The sequence below is a fragment of the Perca fluviatilis genome, chromosome 6, assembly GCF_010015445.1.
Source record: "Perca fluviatilis chromosome 6, GENO_Pfluv_1.0, whole genome shotgun sequence".
Classification (NCBI taxonomy): Eukaryota; Metazoa; Chordata; class Actinopteri; order Perciformes; family Percidae; genus Perca; species Perca fluviatilis.
The window spans coordinates 20,273,543-20,296,660 of record NC_053117.1 but is presented as its reverse complement, the minus strand read 5'-3'; the positions used below and the strand labels follow the sequence as shown (position 1 = coordinate 20,296,660).

At 39.7% G+C, this 23,118-nt stretch overlaps 1 protein-coding gene across 3 annotated transcripts in view; it reads right to left on the bottom strand.

The window, feature by feature from the left end:
• Positions 1 to 23,118, bottom strand: part of pcsk5b (proprotein convertase subtilisin/kexin type 5b) — a 74,076-nt gene that overhangs the window by 3,735 nt on the left and 47,223 nt on the right. The window contains exons 17-30 of one of the 3 annotated variants that reach the window (XM_039802868.1): positions 22,464 to 22,548; positions 19,382 to 19,485; positions 19,126 to 19,264; positions 18,469 to 18,584; positions 10,201 to 10,303; positions 9,652 to 9,788; positions 8,187 to 8,387; positions 6,313 to 6,381; positions 2,052 to 2,112; positions 1,798 to 1,943; positions 1,314 to 1,520; positions 939 to 1,022; positions 545 to 731; positions 236 to 450 (exon numbers count right to left, since the gene is read on the bottom strand). In XM_039802868.1, coding sequence (XP_039658802.1) covers positions 236 to 450; positions 545 to 731; positions 939 to 1,022; positions 1,314 to 1,520; positions 1,798 to 1,943; positions 2,052 to 2,112; positions 6,313 to 6,381; positions 8,187 to 8,387; positions 9,652 to 9,788; positions 10,201 to 10,303; positions 18,469 to 18,584; positions 19,126 to 19,264; positions 19,382 to 19,485; positions 22,464 to 22,548 — 1,854 coding nt within the window. Of the gene's footprint in view, positions 1 to 235; positions 451 to 544; positions 732 to 938; positions 1,023 to 1,313; positions 1,521 to 1,797; positions 1,944 to 2,051; positions 2,113 to 6,312; positions 6,382 to 8,186; positions 8,388 to 9,651; positions 9,789 to 10,200; positions 10,304 to 14,621; positions 16,777 to 18,468; positions 18,585 to 19,125; positions 19,265 to 19,381; positions 19,486 to 22,463; positions 22,549 to 23,118 lie in introns of those variants that run through there. The other 2 variants (XM_039802869.1, XM_039802870.1) reach the window with 2 other exon arrangements.

Genomic DNA, 23,118 nt, shown 5'->3' with positions numbered 1-23,118 from the left:
ACTTTACCCTTTTAATTCTTATATTTAGGCTTCATGTCTGAACTATTTGCAGTCCAGAGAGCAGAGAAAGAGCTCTATGCATTTCCTCCTCACCTTCCTTCTCCTGAATCTCCTCCTCCTCTATCCACCTACTTCAACACTAAACTAAGTCACTTTCAAAACAACACCTCTTCTTAATCCTCCTCTCCTCATCTTCCATTTCTCTACCCTCCACTGCTCCACCCAGCGTACTCACTCTTACACAGGCCATCTTGATTGCACTCTCTACAGTGAGCTGGACAGCGACGGCATTCTGTCTCGGTGGCGTAATAGCCCTCTAGACAGTTAGACCTGCAGGAGTGGTCCAGCAGTAAGTACTGTTTCTCACAGCTCAGACAGTGAGAGGAATTTCCCTGGCAGGATGCACACTCTGGAGCACAGGGCTGGCATACTCCACCTTGAGGAAACCCTCTGAGAAAAAGGCAGAGAGAGGTGAGAATGATGTGTCATTGATGGATTATGATGGTTGGTTTTCATGTGCAAGTCAAGAAAACAGGACAAGCACCTCTGACACTCCACCACACACACGTCATTGTGGAGGTAAAGCCCACTGCGACAGCTCTGGCACTGATGGGCGTCCTGGCACGTGACACACCCTTCCGAGCAATCTTCACATCGGCTGGACGCCTTGTTGGCAAACGTGCCGAATGGACAATGGGACATGCAGGTCTGTCGAGCTGTCAAAAAACGACCTGAAGACAGAAAGACAAATCACAAAAAAAAAAGCAACCAGTGCAAAAACATTGTCAGTGGTCAACAGCTTGTTTAAATTCACACTGCCCGCTAAAGAAAAAAACATCTACTGTGATAGCAAGTTTGCAACATCTAAGACACTAAACATTTTCAGAAATGTTTTCAGAAGCTCAGTCTAATGTGACATACAGACAGCAAATGTTTACCAGAGTTGCAGCTGTTGCAGTCAGATTTCGTTGCACCAGAGCAAGTCTTACAGGAGAAGTGGCACTGCTCACACTTGCCATCACCTGATGGTAAACAGCAAACAGAGACCAGGACAAAATATGTAGACATGAATGACAAGAAAGAAACAAGATGGGATCAAAAATAGACTAAAGGATGTGTTATTGAATACCTAATGAGAAATAGAAAAACATATTTCACTGCATGCTTCAGTAATTGACAGCAGTAATTTAATTTGGGTTTGATGTTTATGTGAGGAAAGTTGTAGAACGTCAGCAGCACATTTTGTACAAGCAGAGACAAGTAGGTAATGTTGACAACATTTAGTACTGAGGTAAAATTAACATTTGCCGTACTGTTTTTGAATTGTTTCTCAGGGCAGGAAGAAAGCTGTGTGCCATTTAAACACTCCCCCTTTATCAGCGTGAATTCATCCTCGCAGGAGTCACAGTCTTCATATTGTGGCCCTCCGCAGGTACGACAGGCACGGTGACAAGGCTCACATTCCCGGCTCTCCTTGTCCACAAAGAAACCTTCCTTACAGTGATCCACACACTGGCCATCTGGACACACAATTACACATTTACACTTACTCTATATGCCATTCAACTTATTATTCTTTAAATAGAAAGAAATAATGTGTCATTGCTGACACTTTTTGTACTTGCCAAGAGATGGGGACTTTTACTGTGATATGTGCAGTTCTTTTTTTTTTTAAATAAGGGGTATCTACTAAATTACAGTATATTATATCAAAATCAGATGTGGATCACAGTTTCCCCAGAAATGTCTCCAGATGATATTCACACCATAACTCAAAATTATAAATTGTTCAAATACCAAAGACGTAGAATCCTTCTTTGCACCAGTAGCACTGGGTCTGGTCACAGTTTACACATTGTTTGTCTTCACACGGAGCACACATCATGGTGTCGTTCACACAGTACGTCTGATCTGGACAGGACTGATGACAGTCTGTGCCCAACCTGACAGACAGACAGACAGACAGATAGAAAGATGGATAGTATAAATATGAGGTTGTATGAATATTGCGGTGCAACTTAATTACTTAACGCTCAACCGAAGACACTTACTGATAGTAACCATCTTCACATTTGAGGCAAACTGTTTCCTGAGACTGATCTCCTGAAGTCTCTGTGGTGAAAAGCAGAAAATAATGAAATCATTGATAACAGATCAGGCATGTTGTGATTTCTGGACTTCCTGAAATAGCTCTGTTTGCAATCTCAAGGCAAGACAGAAAAAGAAAGCCTATTTAATCAGCATAAGTATTAGCTGTTGCAGCTTCTGTCCAAATCACATTTACAGTAAATATGATGTTGTATTTTTGACCCTTTTTGCACTGACGATCTATTCTAACTATTCCTTCCATACTAAATGAAAACAACATAAAGATTAAGTTACTGTGGTTGTAAGTGTTAATTGTAGTCTGTTTATGTAATTCAAATACAAAAATGTGGAAAATACCTTATCTTATCTACCTGCACCCAAGGACAGCGCAGTCATTTTTTTTAAACCCAGTTTCCCTAAACACCAGCAGGAGGCACTCTGACAACACTAAACAATAAATGTGTTCAGTTCGCTGTAGAACTGAATGGCACTCACAGATTAATTATCAGATGAGTGTGATCAATGTCTAACTAGCAAACAAATCTAACTCAGAAGCCCTCAAACAAATGTAAAAGCCAAAGAGATTTCAGTTCACATCTATAATGTCTGTTATTGTGTGTGTGTGTGTGTGTGTGTGTGTGTGTGTGTGTGTGTGTGTGTGTGTGTGTGTGTGTGTGTGTGTGTGTGTGTGTGTGTGTGTGTGTGTGTGTTTCTGTGCTGTCTGTGCAGCACTGCAGGTGTACTTTTGCTGAACAACACAAAAACGAGCATAATGTCAGTGACAGGTTATGTAGAACACTATATACATTATAAACATATTTGCTGTTAATGTGTATTTTGTATATTGGAGACTGGGGGAACCTATGCAGGGGATATTAATAAGTTATTTAGGTTGTGTGTTTTTGTGTGTGTGTGTGTGTGTGTGTGTGTGTGTGTGTGTGTGTGTGTGTGTGTGTGTGTGTGTGTGTGTGTGTGTGTGTGTGTGTGTTTTTTTGTGTTTTTAATTAATTCCTGCTGTCAATCAAAACCATCCAACTGGTAACTGAGAAAGAGCCATGCTGTCATCAAAGTCCAATGATGTCAAAACATCTCCAAGGACAGAGGGAGCAAGAAGGGGGGCAAAAGGAAGAGAAAGATAGGATCAGGAAGCAGAAAGAGAGAGAGAGGGTAAATGAGAGATAGAGGGAGGGAGAGAAAGAGATGGAAATAACTACTAAAAAAAGCCCCTTCTGCAGACTTTCCCTAGGGACATTCATCCTCTCCAGAAAAACCTCCATCGACCCCCACACCCCATTCCTCTCTCAGTCTCCTTCCAGCACCCACAACTTAACACTGCACTGGTTTGCACTTCAATGCAGTCGACAAGCCACTACCTGTGAAAGCAATTACTCATACAGAGAGAGACTGGGAGAAAGGAAAGGTGGGAGGGACAGAGGAGCCGGAAATCATGCCTTCAGGCTGTGTCTATGTGAAGAGAGAAAATAGCTCCCGCATAAATATTAACTGTGAAAGCCAGGGGAGGGGGGATTTCAACAGAATTTAAACTGGCATACACATCCTGAAGTATGCACTTGTGGAATGTGCATACACATTTAGAGTCTACATGCACTCACAAGCTACATATTACACTAGCACTTACACGCACATGATATACATGCACATGCACACAATCACACATTAAAGTGATTAGCACTAAGTAAAAAGAGGTGATACAAAATCAGGAGGGGGGATGGATGAACTCAGTTTTACTCTCACCTCAAATCATCACTTCAGTTTGAGAAAGTGACATAGTGTGCTTATCAAGAAGTGTTTGAGAAGTGGATTGCTAATAGAGAAAAACAGAATAGATGTGTAAATATAATGAAGCAAAACATTCATGAGAAATACAGCTTTTTTCGAGCACAAATGTGAGCTGCACAGTTTCAAAACAGCTGAGAACTGGAGGTGAGATGAGCTTCAGCGTGCCAACAGCCTCTGACAGTAAAGTACAGTAATATTTCTTCCCTGAAGCCTAATGTAACCAAAAAAAGATCAATAGTAGTAAATATTGAAACAAAGTAAACAAATCAAGGTGCATTGCACAGCATGTGTAAATCACCTTGTCTTGAGGAGACCAGGGAGGAGGACTGGTGAAGTTTAGAGAAAATATAAACACAGAAGAGCACACAGACTGATTAGGGATGTGTCAGCAGTGGTGCTCCCTAATAGAAGAAGCAATGTCGCCATGTGCCAAGGAGGGCCAAGATAATGAAGGCTATGTATCCTAAGTAAAAGTCAAGTTCTGCTGATTTTGCCCGCCTGAGAGAGCTAGTATCATTGGGCTACACAAGACACGTGCATCCCTGCCATTCAACAAGTTACACAGAGCCAAGTTTATTTTTAAAGCCCAATATCACAAATCACAAATTTGCCTCGAGGGGCTTTAAAATCTGTACAGCATATGACACCCTCTGTCTTTCAACCCTCGATTCAGGTGAGAAAAAACTCCACAATAAAAATCCTTTAACAGGCATTAGAAAGGGGCATATTCAAAACACGACGTGTACGTTTTTGCACCCCTATGCAAAGAGGATTAATGGGCATAAAACTGATGATGAGTTAAAAAGAAGTACATTTGTAATTTTGATGGAGGAGATAGGAGTGAGGAGGGGCTGCTGCATCTTATCACACACCGTCAGGCTGGCGAGCTCATTGATAGATCTTACAGCACGCTACAAACTAACATATAAACACACACACAGCTCATTTACTAACTTGTAAACCTAATCCAAAATCTTAATCCTAAACTATATCTAATACTAAATATTTGATTTAAGAACCACACTCAAATCCTCAGATTGTCAACCATGTCTTCACAGTACGGTAAATGTCTAAAACTGGCTTTCATAAGCATAGAAATGCAGAATGAGAACTTAGTGTAAGCATGCACACACACAGAGATGCCAGACACTACACTTCTGTTTCATCTTTACCTTAGCCCGTAGCATCGCGTCACAGGGCCAATCATCCAAATCTCTAATCTGCTGACTGATTTATTTAGCTTGCAGAATTGTGATTACTAAGAGCGGGTGGGTGGCAGGCAGGGAGGGAGGCTGTGGTGGGGTTGAGAGAAAGATATTCCACCCAGAATGCATAATGACATAATAACACCCAGTCTCCACCTCAGACCAGTTCAGCAAAATAACAACTTTCTATGGTGGGGATGTTGGTGAGCATTTCTGGGAGAAGGAAGTGCTTTCGTGACTCTTCATGTGGCTTGTACTGACAGGCTGAGGTGTACAAGTACAAGGAATGACACATTTCACAGTGTTGAGAAAAAACAACAAATCTTATACAAAATACCATTCAGAAAAATAGCCTTTTAGTGTCCTGTTTAGCTGTATACAAAGGTATGTTGATTTTTTATATTTATTAACAGTCTAGAGGTAAACAGCAGTGGAAGGACTAACAATTACCGGCAGCATTTACCCAGGAGTGGAAAAGCTTCTTCTTCTTTTTTTAACCCTTTGCAGGATAGATAATGTCTGACTCTGACATCAATTAGATTGCAGGTAGGTGTTCCTTGTGGAGAAGATAATCAACATCAATCCTAAAAGTAAAAAATATCAGATCTTTTGCATATGAGTCCAAATACTAATGTGGCATCTAAATGGGGTATGGTGTCTGATAATTAAGTAAATATACAGCTAAGAGATTCTAAGAGATGGTTGATTTGGTTTGTCCAAATGACTTCCCTAATGAATGAGGCTTATTGGAATAAACAAAATGTTCATTAATTGCAGAACACATTATATTTTAATAACTTAGCTCAGTTGTTGGGGCTCATTTTAAATAAATGTACGACGATGTATCTGCGGTAAAAGAGAGCCTAGAGCAAAGAGTGAGGTGCAACAGTGGTCAATGGCAGCATCATTAGTAAATGCCGGCACCCCACCTCAAAACTACACTGTCAAACACATTTAGTAGCCTTCAGTAAATCTTTATCTTTTGGTAACAAGCTTTCCCGACATCTCACTGTATCTCACTCCTGAGGACTGAAATTATAAAAGTTTTTCTCATCTACATTTACTTTGACTGCAAGATATTGCAGTGTGCTGTAGCTGCAGCATATAGCTGCTGCTGAAGCTATAGTGCACTTGGTTTTGTTTCTACGCTTTGATCGATGAAGAAGGTGAAAGAGGTAGGAAGAGAGAGAGGAGTAAGAAAAAGAAGTGGTCTATTTACTGCGTTCACACTGCTTGCAGCCTTCATCACAGGGAAAACAGTCCTCTTTCTCTGCATCTGCAACCTCACCTGATGAAAATGGCAGATAAAATAGTGGATTAAAAATACATAACACATAAGAAAATGATGATAAAATAGCATACTGTATGTCACTTTGGTGAAAATCATTGAGTTAATGTTGTACTGGACGCCATAGTTGTTTAAAATAAGTTTTGGTAGTGGAGAAAAAGACATTTAAAGCTACTTTCAAGCTTGCACATTTCCTGTCACAACAAATAACTCGCGGATGTTTTAAGTGGAGTGCAGTTTATCTTACAGCCATGATAATCAAATTACTATTACCAAATGACCATTGTTATGTTTTGTCATCAATCAATGAGATAATGCCAGTTTAACAGTGCTTGTCTTATTTTAGAAATACACACTTTGCCTTCTGTTACCTCTTAGCTGCATTTTGTAATATTTATATGTTTACATTTATGTCACACTGGCACATCAATCAATGTGGTGTCATTGCTCTGCCTGTGGTACCAATACAGAATGAGAAGAGAAGAGAAGAGAAGAGAAGAGAAGAGAAGAGAAGAGAAGAGAAGAGAAGAGAAGAAAAGAGAAGAGAAGCTGTGCTCAAGCTGTCTATGGAGCCTGTTAAGACCTGCCTGCTAAACATATGATAAGAATTTTGTGTCCTCCTCCCACTCATACATTTATTATGCTCACATACAAACTCTCATCATAACCCCTTATCATTACATTCAAGGTGGTGAAGTTGTAACTCCCCACCTCCACCTCTTCTCTTTATCTGAAATATCTTCTTTTTCCCCTCAAAGCATTTCAGCTCTTTCTCAATCCTCCTTTTTTCAGCATTCACATTTGATCTCATACAATGAGATAAAGTGCAATGTGTTCACCTTCCACAGTCTCCTTGAGGATAGTACTGTAAAGACATTCAGCAAATGTTCTTTAGTAGATTAAGAACAGGAAGTAGAAGCAAGAAAATCAGCACTGACTGTATTTGTCTGGTAGGGCATTTTCATTTGTTTCTTTAAAAAAAAAAAAAAGTTCTCATAAAGTATTTAGCTCAAATAATAGACATCATGTCATACCAGTAGACAATGCAGTGTTTTTGTATTTCTGATATGATGTTTATGCTTGGTTGAATGTGTTTCGTGGCCATATGTTTTTTGTCTTCTGGTACTATTCATATTCCTTCATTGCTAGACTTATAAGTAACCTAACCTTTATCTTATTTAATTTTATTCTATTCTAATTAAAACATGTGTATACATGTTCTATGTGTGTGTAGCTTGAAGAGACTACAACATGTATTTCATTGTGCAACCCTGTGTTGTAAAAGGACAAATAAATGAACCTTGTAACCTTATGAAATATTACTGTTATCTTCAGAAGCTTAAAATTCCTCCTCTGAACTGCACATTTTTCACACCTGACGCTGAAATCCAAAAACTTTTAGTACCATAGTGTACTAGCTCAAAGTAGCCAATAGTTTCCTATTATGTGGTCAATCCATGCATATTATTTGCAATTGTGACTTGGCGGCCTGGGTGTTGGCATATTTTCTTTTGGCATATTTTGTATTTGAATTTTAATACTTGCTTTGAAACGAGGTCACTATGCTACATGTGTGTTCCCTGAGGTGATATTTGCCAAATTCAGCCCAGCTCTGTGACAGTGGTACTGAGTGAACAGTGGCAGCTATTCATCAGCAGTGACATGTAGATGACATCTTTTTTTAATGCTTATTTTTTGTCATACAACATTAACAACATTCAGCATTTCGACTGCAGAATTAACAAAGAGTACTTTTCATAGTGACATTAGTAAATGAGCATGTAACAAAGTCTTCTGTCTCTCACCTGAACTGCACGCCAACGGGACACACTGGCCATTTCTGAGCTTATGTCCTGGGCTGCAGTGGAGGCAGTGATCTGCTGATGAACAGATGATGCAATCTGCAGGACAGGGTTCACACCGTTTCCTCGAAGAGTGAAAGAACCCCTCTGGACAGACAGCTCGACACTGACTCTGAAACAGGAATCTGGCCACCCCAAACCTATCTAGATGGAGCAAGTAAAGAAATGGAAATTTGTACAGGGAATGAAATGGACAAGAACTCTGGCAAGTGAAGAACAAAGAGTGCTGATGCACAAAACAGGTATGCAGACATACTTAATAATACTTAATAGAACTGAATTTGAGCAACTTGAATATAGTTTTTTTTATATATCAAACACCAAACACTTTTTGTCTTAATCAGTGAGTCCTAAACATTTATATATATATTTATATATATATATATATATATATATATATATATATATATATATATATATATATATATATATGTATGTATATATATATATATATATATATATATATATATATATGTATATGTGTGTGTGTGTAAATGTGCATATTTATGTGCACATATTGCACATCTTGAAATGACCTACTGGCAAATGAAACAAAAATGTTTCTACTAATGTGTGTGTTTATTTATTGTCTTCTTCACTTCTTCCCTTTTTCTCTGTTACGCTCCTTTATGCAGCTCTTTCATTCATTGTGTGTGTGTGTGTGTGTGTGTGTGTGAGTGTGTGTGTGTGTGTGTGTGACTGGCCAAGATATGAGAGGTTGTTTTGAGAGAGAAATGACATGGGGAGAGACAGATGGAGGGTTTCTTCATGTTATTATTGTTATGTCTCATTGAACCTCAGACAGACCTGCAATTAAATGGAACCACATTTGCAAACAGTCTGACAAACTTGCTGGCTAATTGAGAGTGTGTATGCACATGACAGAGAGAGAGAGCGAGAGAGAGAGAGAGAGAGAGAGAGAGAGAGAGAGAGAGAGAGAGAAAGAGAGTGTGAAGGGAAATCTGGTGTTAATCTTCTCCTTGGCTGACTGGTATCTTAAAGTGTGTGTGTAGGTGGGTTTGTGCGTAAGAGAATCTCCCCAGTGTAAATACATTCATTCTGACAGCCATAATACTGTCTGTGACACTATGATAAACACAGTTATTACTACCATCTTCAAGTTGATATTTCTTCAGCTGTGAGCCTCTAACGATGTCCGGGTTTTATCATAACGATTGTTTTCACACTGATGAAATCGTTTTTTCTTCTTCTTTTGATTGGCTACACAGGATCCTAAGACCATAACACTTATCAGAAGGTAAGATGTTTAAAGGAAAATAGTCATTAAATCTAGACACAGCTTGTCTTTAACTTTAGCTACAATCTGAGAGATATGCAGTGATCTCTGCAAAAGGATACAATGAACAAATGACTGATTCCCGCCTTGGCTGAATAACTGTCAGTGTACCTCTGTCACAGCTTGTGCAGTTGTCCGGTCCCTCATCAGTACACTCATGGCAGGTGTGGTGACAGAGATGGCACTGCCTCTCCATGGCATAACGCCCCGTCTGGCAGCGGATGTCGCAGCGTCCATCATCAAATAACCTGCAGGGGTGGATGTGGTTCACAAAGAACATGCAAAATCAGTAGTAATAAAATAGTACACATATTGTGCAACATCCAAAAAATAAGAGTCAGTACAAACTGACCAAAAATGTAAAAAAATAAAAAATAAAACATGATAAGTTTTAGTTATTTACTTAGCTGAATACAAAACTTCTCAACTCAACTGGTTAAAGCGGAATCGCTAATTTTAGAATAGACTTGAAAAAAGATTTCTACATTTGTATTAAAGGTAGTTTGAACTGTCCGAAATCACTATAGTAGTAGTGAGTAACACAGTGTCTGTTGTGTTTATATACAAATATATATATTTATTTATACTGTACAGATAAGACGAATAAGACTCCATCCTCAGCAGTATTACTTGCATCTTTTGAATATCAGTGGTTCTCACCGTGTAGCGGGGCAGCTAATGCAGTCCTCTCTCTCCGGACCCATGCACTGCACACAGGTAGCATCACACAGGTGGCAGTTTCCATGTCGACTCATGTACTCTCCTATAGACGGAGAGCAACAGTGAACAACATGACCTGACCTGAGTTTATTTTTGACAAATTTCATAATAAGGTGCTTTATTTTGATTTGTTTACCAGCTTTGTTATGTTTGTTCGTTTTACTTGAGTGACTTGAGTTTGATGCTGTGATGTGTCCTAGTTGCACCAATTATAACCAATAGTCAGTTTTTCTTTTTTTTTTCTTTTTTTTATTTCACTGAAGGTCCAGCTCATTTACCTCTGGCTTCTGACATCTCCTGCACAATAAGAGTTATATCTCTTTTTGTTTTCCTGATTTGTTGTCATATTATGTGCAAATATATTTCACAGGTTTAAAAACATCTTTGAAAAAAAACAAGTTGAAAAATGTCAGTACAGGAGTACTTTCTAATTGCTGGATAAACCGAGATATGATTTGGATCAGGGTTTTTTTTGGCCCCTTGTAAGTTTGAACACAAGGTGAAGATTCCCAAATCATCTCAAGACTTTTTAAACAAACAGATTGACTGATTTTCATTCATTACACAATTGTTACTGAACCTCTACTTTACAGATAACAGAAACATGTATCTATACATCTGTTGAGATACGGTATGTTTACATCTAAAGTAAACTGATAGGACCATTATTGTTGTGGCTATTAGTTTTAACGGTTTAGTGCTTGTGCACATGCATTTCAGTATCTGCAGTGCCTACCCACCCACAAACTGTGAAGTAAGACAACCCATCCGTTTTTTTGTGGGTTTCCGAGATCAGAGAACACGGGATTTAACAAGCCTTTCAGATTTGGCTGCCCTTCCTATGTCACATGCGGGCTCAACAGAAAACACCGCCCCCCATCTGAATATCGCCACCCGCGGCTTTGCAAAGGTGCGACATATCTTTCTCGCAAGCCAATCAGGGGGTTAGCCTTAAAGAAATAGGTGCTTAAACGGAGCGTTTTAGACAGAGGGTGAATACAGGTATATTCAGACAGACAATATGATTAAAATGTCTTTTTTGAACATTAAAGCACGTAAACATATTCTAGAAGAAACCCAAAATTCAAGTTTGAACCTGAAAATGAGCATATGTCTCCTTTAAGCACTGCTGACTCACAGCAGAAAGTTCCTACAGTTTAAACCCTTTGTGTGAGCGGAGTTTATATGTTCTCTCCATGTTTGTGTGGATTCCTGCCACAGTCCAAAGACTTGGTGACCTGGAAATGATCCATGAATGTCTCTCTCAGACCTTAAACAAGACAAGCTGAGAAGACGGCTGGGAAATGCTTCTTTGTGTTTTACAAAACGTCTAGACTTGATCTAAAAAGGGCCATTCTGTAAGCAATACTTTTAATGACCTGTATGAGGTACCAGGTAATGGCCACCTCAGCAGGTCTTTGGCTCAGCTACTTTTAGGAGAAGCTAATTAGAACAGAGATGCAACAGAAGCATCTACCATATCATAAAAGCAACATTTTGTAATAATACCAACTTGTCATTTGCTCGTTTATCACTTGAAAATAAAATGCCTTCCTACAGCCCTATGGCCACATCCTCCACCGTTGAAAATGCTGAAAATGTGCGTAGGTTTTGGGAGGTCGGAAAGTTTTTGTTTCAAAACAAAGTACAGGCTGGAAATTTGAGTTTTGAGTTTTGAGTGCCAGAAATATCGGCACCTGGCAAAGCAATTGTTAAGTCACTGACATTGATCAAAAGCATTATCACAGTCCTGGTAGGTATATTATTGTCAGTTGGTTTGCTTACCAAATTAACTTTTCATACGCCGCATTAATATGTAAACTTTAGTCACATTCATCCCGGACACACATAAGCTATTGTGTCCAAAGTTGCAAAAGGATTGAGAAAGAAGTTCCAAAAAAACCCATCAACCTTCATCTTCACACTTGGCAACATTGAAAAGGTCCATAACAAAAGAGGCAAAAACACTGTCTCCTATCACCAGATTTATTAGACAAAGGTGACAGACACAGGCCCAGCCATAAGGATGGAGCAGTGTGTTTTTGTGTGTGTGAGCATCCTTCAAGGCAGCGGCAAGGTTGTCTGTGCTCTTTGGCTTTCTGTGAAAAGCTCAATTGTTCCTTTCAAAACAAAAGAGCTTCTTTGTGTACAAACACAACAGGCAGTGGCTTCCCATTCAGTAGAGCTCTGCTGAAACCAAACAGCCCCCGAATAAACGCCATCTCACACACACACACACACACACACACAAATTGTCTCCCTGTCTTTCTGTTTGTCTCCCCCTCACTCACGCAAACAAACAAACAGGGAGCCAAGTTCTCAAGGGACGGAAAGCCGCACAACTCCACTCAGCAAAAGCAGACACTTTGGACTCCCACTGCCAGACTAAAGAATAATGGAGCGGAGAAGAAAGAGAGCTTGTCACTCTGGGGAGTAAAACTTTTCCTCTGTTATGGACTCAGCTGACCTTGTGAGGACATTGACAGTCTGCTCTGTCAGGAGAGAGAGCTCTGTTGGCAGATATTACACTGACACCCACCACACCTGGTCCTGTATCCCAATACCCTGGCTCTTCCACCTCGTGAGACCTGCACACACTTGGTCCAAGAAAGTGGAAAAACAATTATATATTCACTACATCCAAATGGTGGTCACGAGAATATTAACCACATTGTTTATCGAATATTGTGTATTTATTACTACAGGGAAGTGTTCATTCCTCTTGACCTTGAGTTGAGATAGACATTAATTATTCACAGTATTTTACCTATCCTTACTCTTTAGTAAGCCAATGCCTTGTTCAAGGGCAATGTCAGGATTATTACCTAATAATGTCTATTGGGGTGGGAAACACCTAATAACCACTGGGCCACAGTGCTGCCTGTCCATGAGTTAGAGCAGGATAAACTAAGATTTGTCATGGCTTCCAACATGATTTAAGTGCCAGTAGATGCCAAAATGGGCAGGATAATGTTAATTACGGCTTGAATCAGCACTGAAGAAAGCTCAAACCATGACTAGAAAGAGAATTAACAGAATCAATTGTTTGGAGTTTGGTGAGGATTGAAATCAGCATGTGTGTGCAGGATGCTGAATTTGACTGAATCATGACTGGAGAAAAACATGTTTGAGTCTTGAAGGATTGTGCAGGATTCGTAAAATGGTCAGAATCGTACTGTAGGGTTTCTCTCAAACAAACCCCATTATGCATTCGTGTGACTCGACACCTGTGTAGAACCTGTGAATAACCCGTGTTGAGTCACTTACACCAACGGATAAAACAGGTAACCTTGACAGCATCAATGAGCTTTAGAAAAGAATGATTTTTAGCTGAATCCAATTGCTGTTACATATGACAATGGTATACATAATGTACCAGTTCCACAACATATATAGGAACTAAAGACAGATGTATTGGGATGACAGGGAGTTTGGCTATATATTGGTATATTATGAAACACCTGCTTTGTTGTAGATATAGAATATATCTTATATCACATACAACACCAACATTAGAGTGTTTCCTGGAAGGCTGTTGGATGAAAGTTAAAGATTACTACTAATACAATATATATTTTATGGGTTAGAATGCAACATCATAATGAAAGTTGTTATCCATTTCCTCCTCAAACAGAACTGATTTTTGAGTTGAATTATAGCCTTGGAATTGATACCTGCTACGATATTAATTGCTGCGGTTGCTGGAAGAAAATGCTAAAAAACTGAAAAAGAGTAACTCAAAAATAAGTTCTAGATTCAGACGTTGCACCTATAAAGCAGTAAAACTTTGCATCACGGACCAGTTTTTAATTTTCACCTAGTTGTCAGCGAGTGCACGTCTCCCTTTAAGTGCTCTGCCTGGGGCATGTGGCTTTGTCCTAATCAATCTGATCGAGTGCCGAAAAAATAAAAGTTTATGAAAGTTATGATCCGAATTTTAATGATGTCATTCCCTTTCATGAATTTCATGAAGGAAAAAAAATAAATAAAAATAAACTCAATGAGCTTGAAACCAGGGAACCTAATGTTTTGGAAAGTAAGAAAATGAACAAAAATGCTAATGGCTGAAATAATACTGAGTAATATACTGCCAACAATGAAAACTGAAAAGAAAACAAAACATGAACAGATTAAACATTTTAATGAGAACACTTAAGTAAAAAAAAAAAAAAAAAAGATTTTCAAAACTAGGACTTTGAGTAACATTAATAATGCATTGTCACAGATATGTCACAGGTACACAATAAAAACAGCTTTTATTCGAGGGGCGTTTGTGTGTATGTGTGTGCGTGTGTGCATGTGTCTACTACCACACAATCTAAAATCAATTCAAGTCATTTTAAACAATGACCAAGAATACGTTTTCGTTAACCAAAAAAGGGGATTTATCAACCTTTATTACAAATCATCAAGAACCATAACCAGTTGACAGTACAACAATTCATCTAATACTGTAGATGCTTAAGCTGCAGGTGTGAAAACCCACACAAATAGAATAAGAATCTTAAACATTATATTTGCGGTTCTTTATTAGAAACCAGCACCACCAGAATAACCTTTGAGTTTCATCAGGTAAGGTTCAGAGACAGACCGACAGGAGGAGAACCCACAAATCTGATCGCCCTTAACACAAGTACAGTTTTGGCTCAATATGATTTCGGACACATTCCTGGTTCTGCAGTGATGCAGTCACTTCATTTTCACTTTTAACAGTTATGTGAATACAAACCAAATTGATTGACTCATTGGGTTTGTTTTCCAATTTTTCTTGGGTTGACTGAATATGCAGTTCTACTCCCTAATGTGATTCAATATCTACATTTTGAACAAAATCCCTTTTCTGAAATAAGCAAAACCACCACAGCTCTGCTTTGCACCACAGGAGTTTGTAGTCTGTCAGCCTGTCAGAGACCTTTACCTGCACATGAAACATAACAGAATACTTTCTGTACTGTCATTGATCTTCTGTGTTTAAAGTGTAGAGCAATACTTCAGTTGATATGCATTGCCATCATAATGGAATGACGAAGAGTGGAAACTTCTACAAATCTATTTCTTTTGACAACAGTAACATATAGGGATGCACCGATAGAGGTCAATGATAATTATTGGACAAAATTCCCTTTATCTGGGTAACATATGGTATGTGGAAGACCAAACCACCACAGAAGAATTGCAGTTCCCTGCAACAAATATTTCAATTATTTTATCCAGTGACAACAAAGTAATGGTGGAGCCTTAAATTGTTCTGTCACAGTAATGGATGGAATCAATACTCAGTTTTGGGCAAAAGTTTCCAGAGTCCAGATTCAGCATCATGAGTGAAGAATAGGCATCGGTGCATCCCTAGTACCACAAATTCATTATAACTCACTGCAGCGTTTCGTTCCCTGCAGAAAGCTCCGGAAGGAATGACTATCGACTCGTCTTGTAGTACCACTGGAATGAATTAATGCTGTCTGGGCTCACATTACGAATTAATGGCATTCTCTTACACACACACACACCGATAAAGACAAAACACACAATATTCAGAGGGCAGGTTTATGTTTTTAAATAAATGTAATGAGGTGATTTTGGTTAGTAATGTGCATCAGTCTTGGGATACTGTGACACAGTAGCACCTAACTAACTTCAAGTGGTGGCTGATATACAGTATGTGTCTGAATTCATGTTTATTAATGTATGTGTGGGGTACATATGTATCATTGTGTGTGTGTGTGTGTGTGTGTGTGTGTGTGTGTGTGTGTGTGTGTGTGTGTGTGTGTGTGTGCATCTGTGTGCGTTTTTTTTCTTCCCTACACAGCCAAAGTCAGCCCAGACAGACATTATTTTCACATAACTGAGTGAGCTTCTTTTTTTTCCTTTGACGTATATTTACAGGCAGAAAAACCAGGGCCTTTCCTACTGTATAGTCACTTTCCATCTGTTTATCGTTAACACTGGAAAGAGAGGAGGAAGAGGAGCCAAAATAAAAATGCACACAGACGTATTCAGAGATTCACAGGCTCAGTGGCTCCTGTTTTAAGATATACTTCCTACACTGGCAACAAAAAAAAGAAGGTTCAATTATTTTGGCATCGATGCTTTGGTCACAAAATGCCGACACTTTTATTCTTTTGTTTGTTTTCACTTTTGTTTTCATTTGTTCGTTTGTTCTTGAAATAAGTCCCAGTCGTTTTACACCCTGACAACGTGTGTGTGTCCCAGTACAGAAAAAAGGTAGGTTTGTTGTAGTCCTGTCATCGCACCTCCGATGCAGTCCCTTTAAGAGGCACAGATTTTCTTATAAATTATGTGACTGTGAATGAGTGGGCAGGGGGGGTTCAAGAAGGAGGGGTGCCCCATGTGCCCCCACATCCCCCCCCGCGCTCCCTTAACGCCCAGCGAGTACGTCCCGTCAGCCCTTTTGCGAGCACGTTCTGCAGCACAGTTGCTGCAGCACTTTCCTCTGGCAAAGATTGTTCTTTTTAACAAGCACACAGAAACTGCCTTCTGCCCAAGATTCTTCATTTGCTTTCCACAGACCAGGAAGAAGAGATACAAGGGGAGTTTGGAAGGAGGGGGGGAAAACAAACAAACACACACAAAAGGCATGCATGTGGAAACACACACACACACACACACACACACACACACACACACACACACACACACACACACACACACATCATAAGAAATGGTTGAATGGCAGACAGAGCCATGTAATTGGCCAAAAGAGATGTCAGGTGACAGGAAGTTTTTTTGATCCAATCACAGGTGATGTTCATCGAGGTGGAAAATTATTGTTGTCCAGTGGAGTGATTGGATCCATGTCGGGAGAGAGGAAAAAACAAAAAAAGGGATTCAGGAGTAAACCGACAGACAGAGAGAGAGAGAGAGAGAGAGAGAGAGAGAGAGAGAGAGAGAGAGAGAGAGAGAGAGAGAGAGAGAGAGAGAGAGAGAGAGAGAGAGAGAGAGAAAAAAAAAATCACACAATTAGCAAATTGAAGATTTTTGAAATTCACAACTTGGTGTATCACAGAAAACTTAAAGTGGACCACCAGTCTGTAAAAAGTGTAAGCCGATTATTTAATTTATCAACAGCATTTAAATGTACCGGCCACGTTTGAGCTTTGGTTTAGGAAGGTTGGAAACAGACTGAGGGTGCACTTTAAGTAAGGTACTTATCATCAACAGAGAGATCACACACAGTGAAAACATTTTTCTCCTCAGAGCTTTATCTCATCACAAGCTGGAAGACTTTTTGGCCAAGGGTTCATTTTAACTAGAAGGTCGTGGCTAGAGCAGCAAATCACACACTGCAATTGAAGCCTCATAATCACACCATCACCTCAGCCAGTTAGCGAGAAACGGGAATATTTACACAAAAGATTAGTAAGCCAAACATGCAAAAATCCAGAAAAGACTAGACCATAAAGCACACAGCAATGAAAGAAAGAAAATGCAAGTAAAGAGCAAGTAAAAATCATAAAAGTATTGTAGAGGAGCAGGAAAAATAAGAAAAATGTAAGTAGATGCTTTAAGAAACCTTTCAGCCTATGCAGTGTGACATAGCACAGTAAAAACAACCAGGAAAAGAGTGAGTTTATGTTCAAATAAAACGACAAGAATGTGTGAGTCTATAATCCCAGAGAGATTTTAAATTAGTAATATGCAAACATGAATGAGACCTTTAAACAAAGACCACGAAAGGCAAAAGCAACGACAGGCCGCCCTCCTGCTCTGAGGCAGTTTGATTCAAGAAGTTAGTATAAAGAAATAAAAATTAAAAAGAAAACCACAGATAAATCTTAACTGAGCTACCTTCTGCTCTCATTTGTTATACCCTGTGGGATATAACACAATTTAATTCATCTGGAGATACAAAATAGTCTCAGGGAGAGTTGAGATGTAAATCCAAACCTCTGAGGCTTTTGGCTCTTTAATTAGCTGGGATTTTTAAGACCACAATTTCTGTACTTGTGCAAACATTTTGCAAGAAATACTGTTGTGAATCAAATAGCATTATAAAGCTTTTTTTTTTTTTTTTTTTCTTCATTGTGACTGTCCAATTCAATGCTCTAGCTGGTTTAAGCCTTCACAAAATTTTCACTCTGGACCATTCTAGGATGCATTATGACTATACACTGCCTGTGAGAGGCAGTGCGAAAAGTATAAAATAAACACATTGAGGCCATCTTGTAGATGAGAAAGCTGACAACTCACCATCTTTGCAGATGGTGCTGACCACACAGGCTCCTGCCTCCAGATTGTAACCACTGACACAGCTGCTGCAGTTCCTTTCACCGGGCCCTGAGCACTCGTAGCAGCTATGGTCACACCTGTCGATGGTTGTATGAAGAATTAGATACCAGTCTATGCAGCACTATAGTGTGCTCACATATCCTCTTGCAAGTTAGAACTGGCCTTTATGGATATTCAGCTGTCTTTCACTAGTTTTGCCTTTAAAGTGATTGATTTTCTTCAAGGTTTTGTCACAGTAGAGCTTTCCTTTCACATTTCCAAAAACAAATCCAAACATTCTTTCAACACAGTACTCACTCACAAACATTTGTGCTATATGAGACTTTAAATATACTTAGAATCTTTTTGCTGCAGTATTAGATGTGTTATTTTTAGCATGTGTGAGCTAGTTGGTTAAAATACATACATATCTGATTTATGCAAATAACTGCAAAGAGAGAAAACCATTTGTAAAATAAAAATGAAACTATACATTGTAGTTACACTTATATGATCACCCTCGGCACAAAACAAAATACTAATCGGCTTTAAATAAATGTATTTCCTTGTTTATCTTTGTAGACTGGAGATCTACAAGTTCACTGTGTTGTCGAGGTGTTGGCAGGTGTGCTGACTCACTTTTTACAGGACCTCTGCACCTGCCCATTGTCTGAGGTCTGCTCTGACAGGTAGTAGCCAGAGCTGCATGTTAAAACACACCGCCAGTCCTCAAGTAAGTAGCCGTCTGCACACTTTGTGCACGCCTCTATACCTGTGCCTTAAAAACACATAGAAACACACTTAAATCAGATGACAAACAATGTCTGCTAAACAACAAAAGAACACCCTGACCTATGTAATAAATGGTATTCCAATAAATATTATGACTTCCTACCTGCACATGTGGCACATGCCGGATGACAGGTTTCACAAGTCCTTCTGTGGCCGTTGTAATAAGTCCCTGGGTCACACGTCATCTGACACTTGTTTCCTTGAAGACTAGAAAGTGAAACAGAAAAAGATACACATCCATACCATTACAGTAAATACCAGGGGAAAAAGTAAGTAAATATAACTAATTTCCTTTAAGGTGAGTTCACAGGTGAGTTTCAGAAAAGTACAATGTCTGTTACGTTTCAAAACTGCAAATCAGTTAAAGATTGCCTGTTAAAAGCCAGCTGCTACTGAGCAATTTTCTTTCTGGGCAAATATTTAGGAAGAACAAGAAAACAACTGCTGCACCAGTGATATCATGTGGGTGTACACATCAGCTGCAGGCCTAGTTCACTTTTGCACTGATGTAAAGGAATATAAGGCCTTCTAGATTTAACAGAGTAGTTGAAGTGAATTTGTTGTTGTTTTGAAGAAATATATACACAAGAGATTTTGCAAGTACCAGATGTAGTGGTTGAGGTCAGTTAGGAAGTAGGTTTGGAGGTTATAAAGTCAGTTCTGTGAAGTCACAGTGAGGACAGGTTGGTGAGCTTGCCGCGCTAAACTGAAAAACAGCTGGTCTGTGTTAGCTAACGTTTCCCAGAAACAATCTTGTCTGGTCCTCTCTTCCTCCTCGGCTCCTAACTGACTATGAATGGTGTACTGAATGGGAGACTGTGTGTGTGTGTGTGTGTGTGTGTGTGTGTGTGTGTGTGTGTGTGTGTGTGTGTGTGTGTGTGTGTGTGTGTGTCTCTTTCTGTGGTCACGCTTGCATTCAGAGGAGATTATGGCTTAAAAGTGTCCCCACCTCCACCTCTGGCTACACTGAACACTTAAAGCTGGGTTCAACACCGCAATATGTTTTAAGCACTTCACAAGTGTTTCCTTCATGACCTATGTGGAATTCCAGCACTTTGAAGCGCCCTTATCCTTTGTCAGGTCAAGTGCAGTTGGGGCGGTTTAAAGAGGCTACTGTGGAAGTGGACAGAAAATGAACTGCAACATGTCTGCGTGGTTAACTAAATGGCTTAGATCAAAAGGTTCTTCAAAGTGATGACCACAACCTAAAATGGGCAACAGCTCCACTTCTTGTTGGTCTCCGCATGACATGAGTATATGTGGGCTTTAATAAGCCTGGGTCACAGGGTGAAACCGTTTACTCAATTTGGGTCCCACGTAGGAAACAGTTGGGAAGCCCTGGTTTTCTGGGTCATGCTGTGAACCCAAACCAGTGTAACACAATATGCTGGTCTAAATTAGCAACCTATTCCAGCATTAGAGTGGACAATAGGTTTTTATTCTGAAACCACAACACTGACATTCAAGCCAAATGAATGCAAAAAGACAAAACCGTGGCTCTTTGTATGTATGACAGAGGACTATCTGTAATGGTAGATCTTCAAATGAACAAGCTGTGATTAATACTAGCAGGTCTGGTAGCAGCAGCTTCACAATTATATTGAAGCGCCCCATAGTCACATGGCCACCATTTTGCTAAACAATTTTAATATAATTTATCAATATTTTAAAAACCATACATGTAGGTGAATTACATATGAACCAAACTGTTCATATACATGGGGTACATTAAAGTGCTCATATTATGCTATGCTCATTTTCAGGTTCATAATTGTATTTAGAGGTTATACCAGAATAGGTTTATGTGGTTTAATTTTCAGAAAACACCATATATTTGTTGTATTGCACATTGCTGCAGCTCCTCTTTTCACCCTGTGTGTTGAGCTCTGTGTTTCGCACTGCTCACTGTTTGTGAACAGTGTTTTCTCTGGAAGATGGTAAGTCCCTTTGGGGGGGGGACTTTGGGCTTTTTCACTTTGTAAACCTATAACATGCACAAAAAGATATAAAATACAATAAAGGAAAGGGGAAAAGCCAAAAAGCATAATATGAGCACTTTAAGGGTGGCTGTGGCTCAGCAGGTTTGATCCCCAGCTCCTCCTGTTCACATGTCGAAGTGTCCTTGAGCAAGTCACAGAACCCCAAGTTGCCCCTGATTGTTAGGCCAGCACCTTGCCTGGTAGCTCGGTGCTATCATGAGAGGCAAATTGTAAAGTGCTTTGGATAAAAGCAATGTGTAAATGCAGACAATTAACATTAAGAAACTAATTGAAACAAACCTTTTGTATGTGTTTTAGCCTTTTAAAAGAGCCTCACTTGAAGGTGGACCGAAAAGCCCGCCGTCATAGTGAGGGGGTGAAAGGCAGACACTCTGATAATCTTTCCTTGAAGAGTTTGAGTTCAAACACTGCTTACCGTACTTTTTCGCCTCCACACAACTGGCCAATCGCTGTGTGAAGTGTGCAGTTGTGGAAAGTAAACACAGCCCCCCTATGTCTAATGTCAGAAAGGTGTGAAGAGAGGGGGTTTTATCCAAAAAGCACTTCCATTTAAGCAGACCTTACCCTACAGTCACATTAGCTACAAGAGACAGCGACAAAGCGACAGGCTGCCATTCATTTTCAATGGGAGTGGCCGTTTGCCAGTGACAAACGACGAGCTTGCTCGTTCTTGTGACTTAACAATACCTCTGAAGTGACTTTTAAGATGTGCTTGAAGGTAGCACCGGAGAATTTCTGTTTACTGTTGCCAAGCAACCAGGAGTAGGCTAGGCACGCCCATTGGGCACGCCCAGGAGCGCCCACAAGCGAGTGTGTGTCGCTCTCTTTTGTAGCTAATGTGACTGTAAGGTTAGAGTTGGAATAAGTGGTTAAGTAGTTAAAATAGAGCCACTATCCAACATTGCTGCAAAATAGTGTTCAGTCAAATCCTCAAATGGTTTCTGTGGCAGTTAAAAGGAAATGCAGTCATTTTTATGTGTTTGGAGCAATTCTAACTATACCGTTACTTTGGCCAAAATGTTAGGTGTAAGGTGATGTAAGTTATAAGGTGTAAGGTGATGTAAGTTATAAGGTGTAGAAGGTCACAAGACACAGCAAGACTGAAATCACTTCCTGCCAAGACACTAAAATGATCAGTGCTTTAATCCGTGACTCAGGCATTGCTTAGCGTGACCACCAGCTTACCTCGTTCCAGGTTTACATTCTGAGCAGATATTGGAGGTGGTGCACTTCTTACAGTTCTCTGGACATCTCCTGCAAATGTTGGAGTCTGAAAGACATAGGGTGACCCAGTCATATGCAGAAGTCTGGCTTCATTTGAAATTAAGAAAAGGAGCAGAGGAAGAGGACAATGATGAAGAGGAGGATAATGGGCGAGGAAGTGCGAAAAGGAGAGAGAATAAGTAGAAAGAGCAGATAAACAAAACAGGAGGACAAAAGGCATGGAGAAGAACTGAAATGTCAAAAGGCTAAAGCTGCAGGGATAAAAAAGAAGACTGAAGTGTTGGTGAGGAAGGATAGGAATGTAGATGAATATTTCAAAAGAGACTAAAGGCAATGACACGCTTTGACACAATGCACATGGACACTTCCTCCTTCAGCAGCGATGAAGATTGCCAAAAAGATCTGCGAATTAACTTGTGTTTTATTATTTCTAGGAAACCATTGAGTAGACTATGACTATTAATCAAAACTGAATCTTCTACATTTTCAAACATGTTTGCTTAGTATGACAACCATTGTGGTTTTGTTTGGGAAGTCATATGGTGAGGAGGAGGAGACAGAGTAACTGAGGATTGTTGGTTAGATTTTCAGGAATCTCCACCCACCAGGGTGGAGG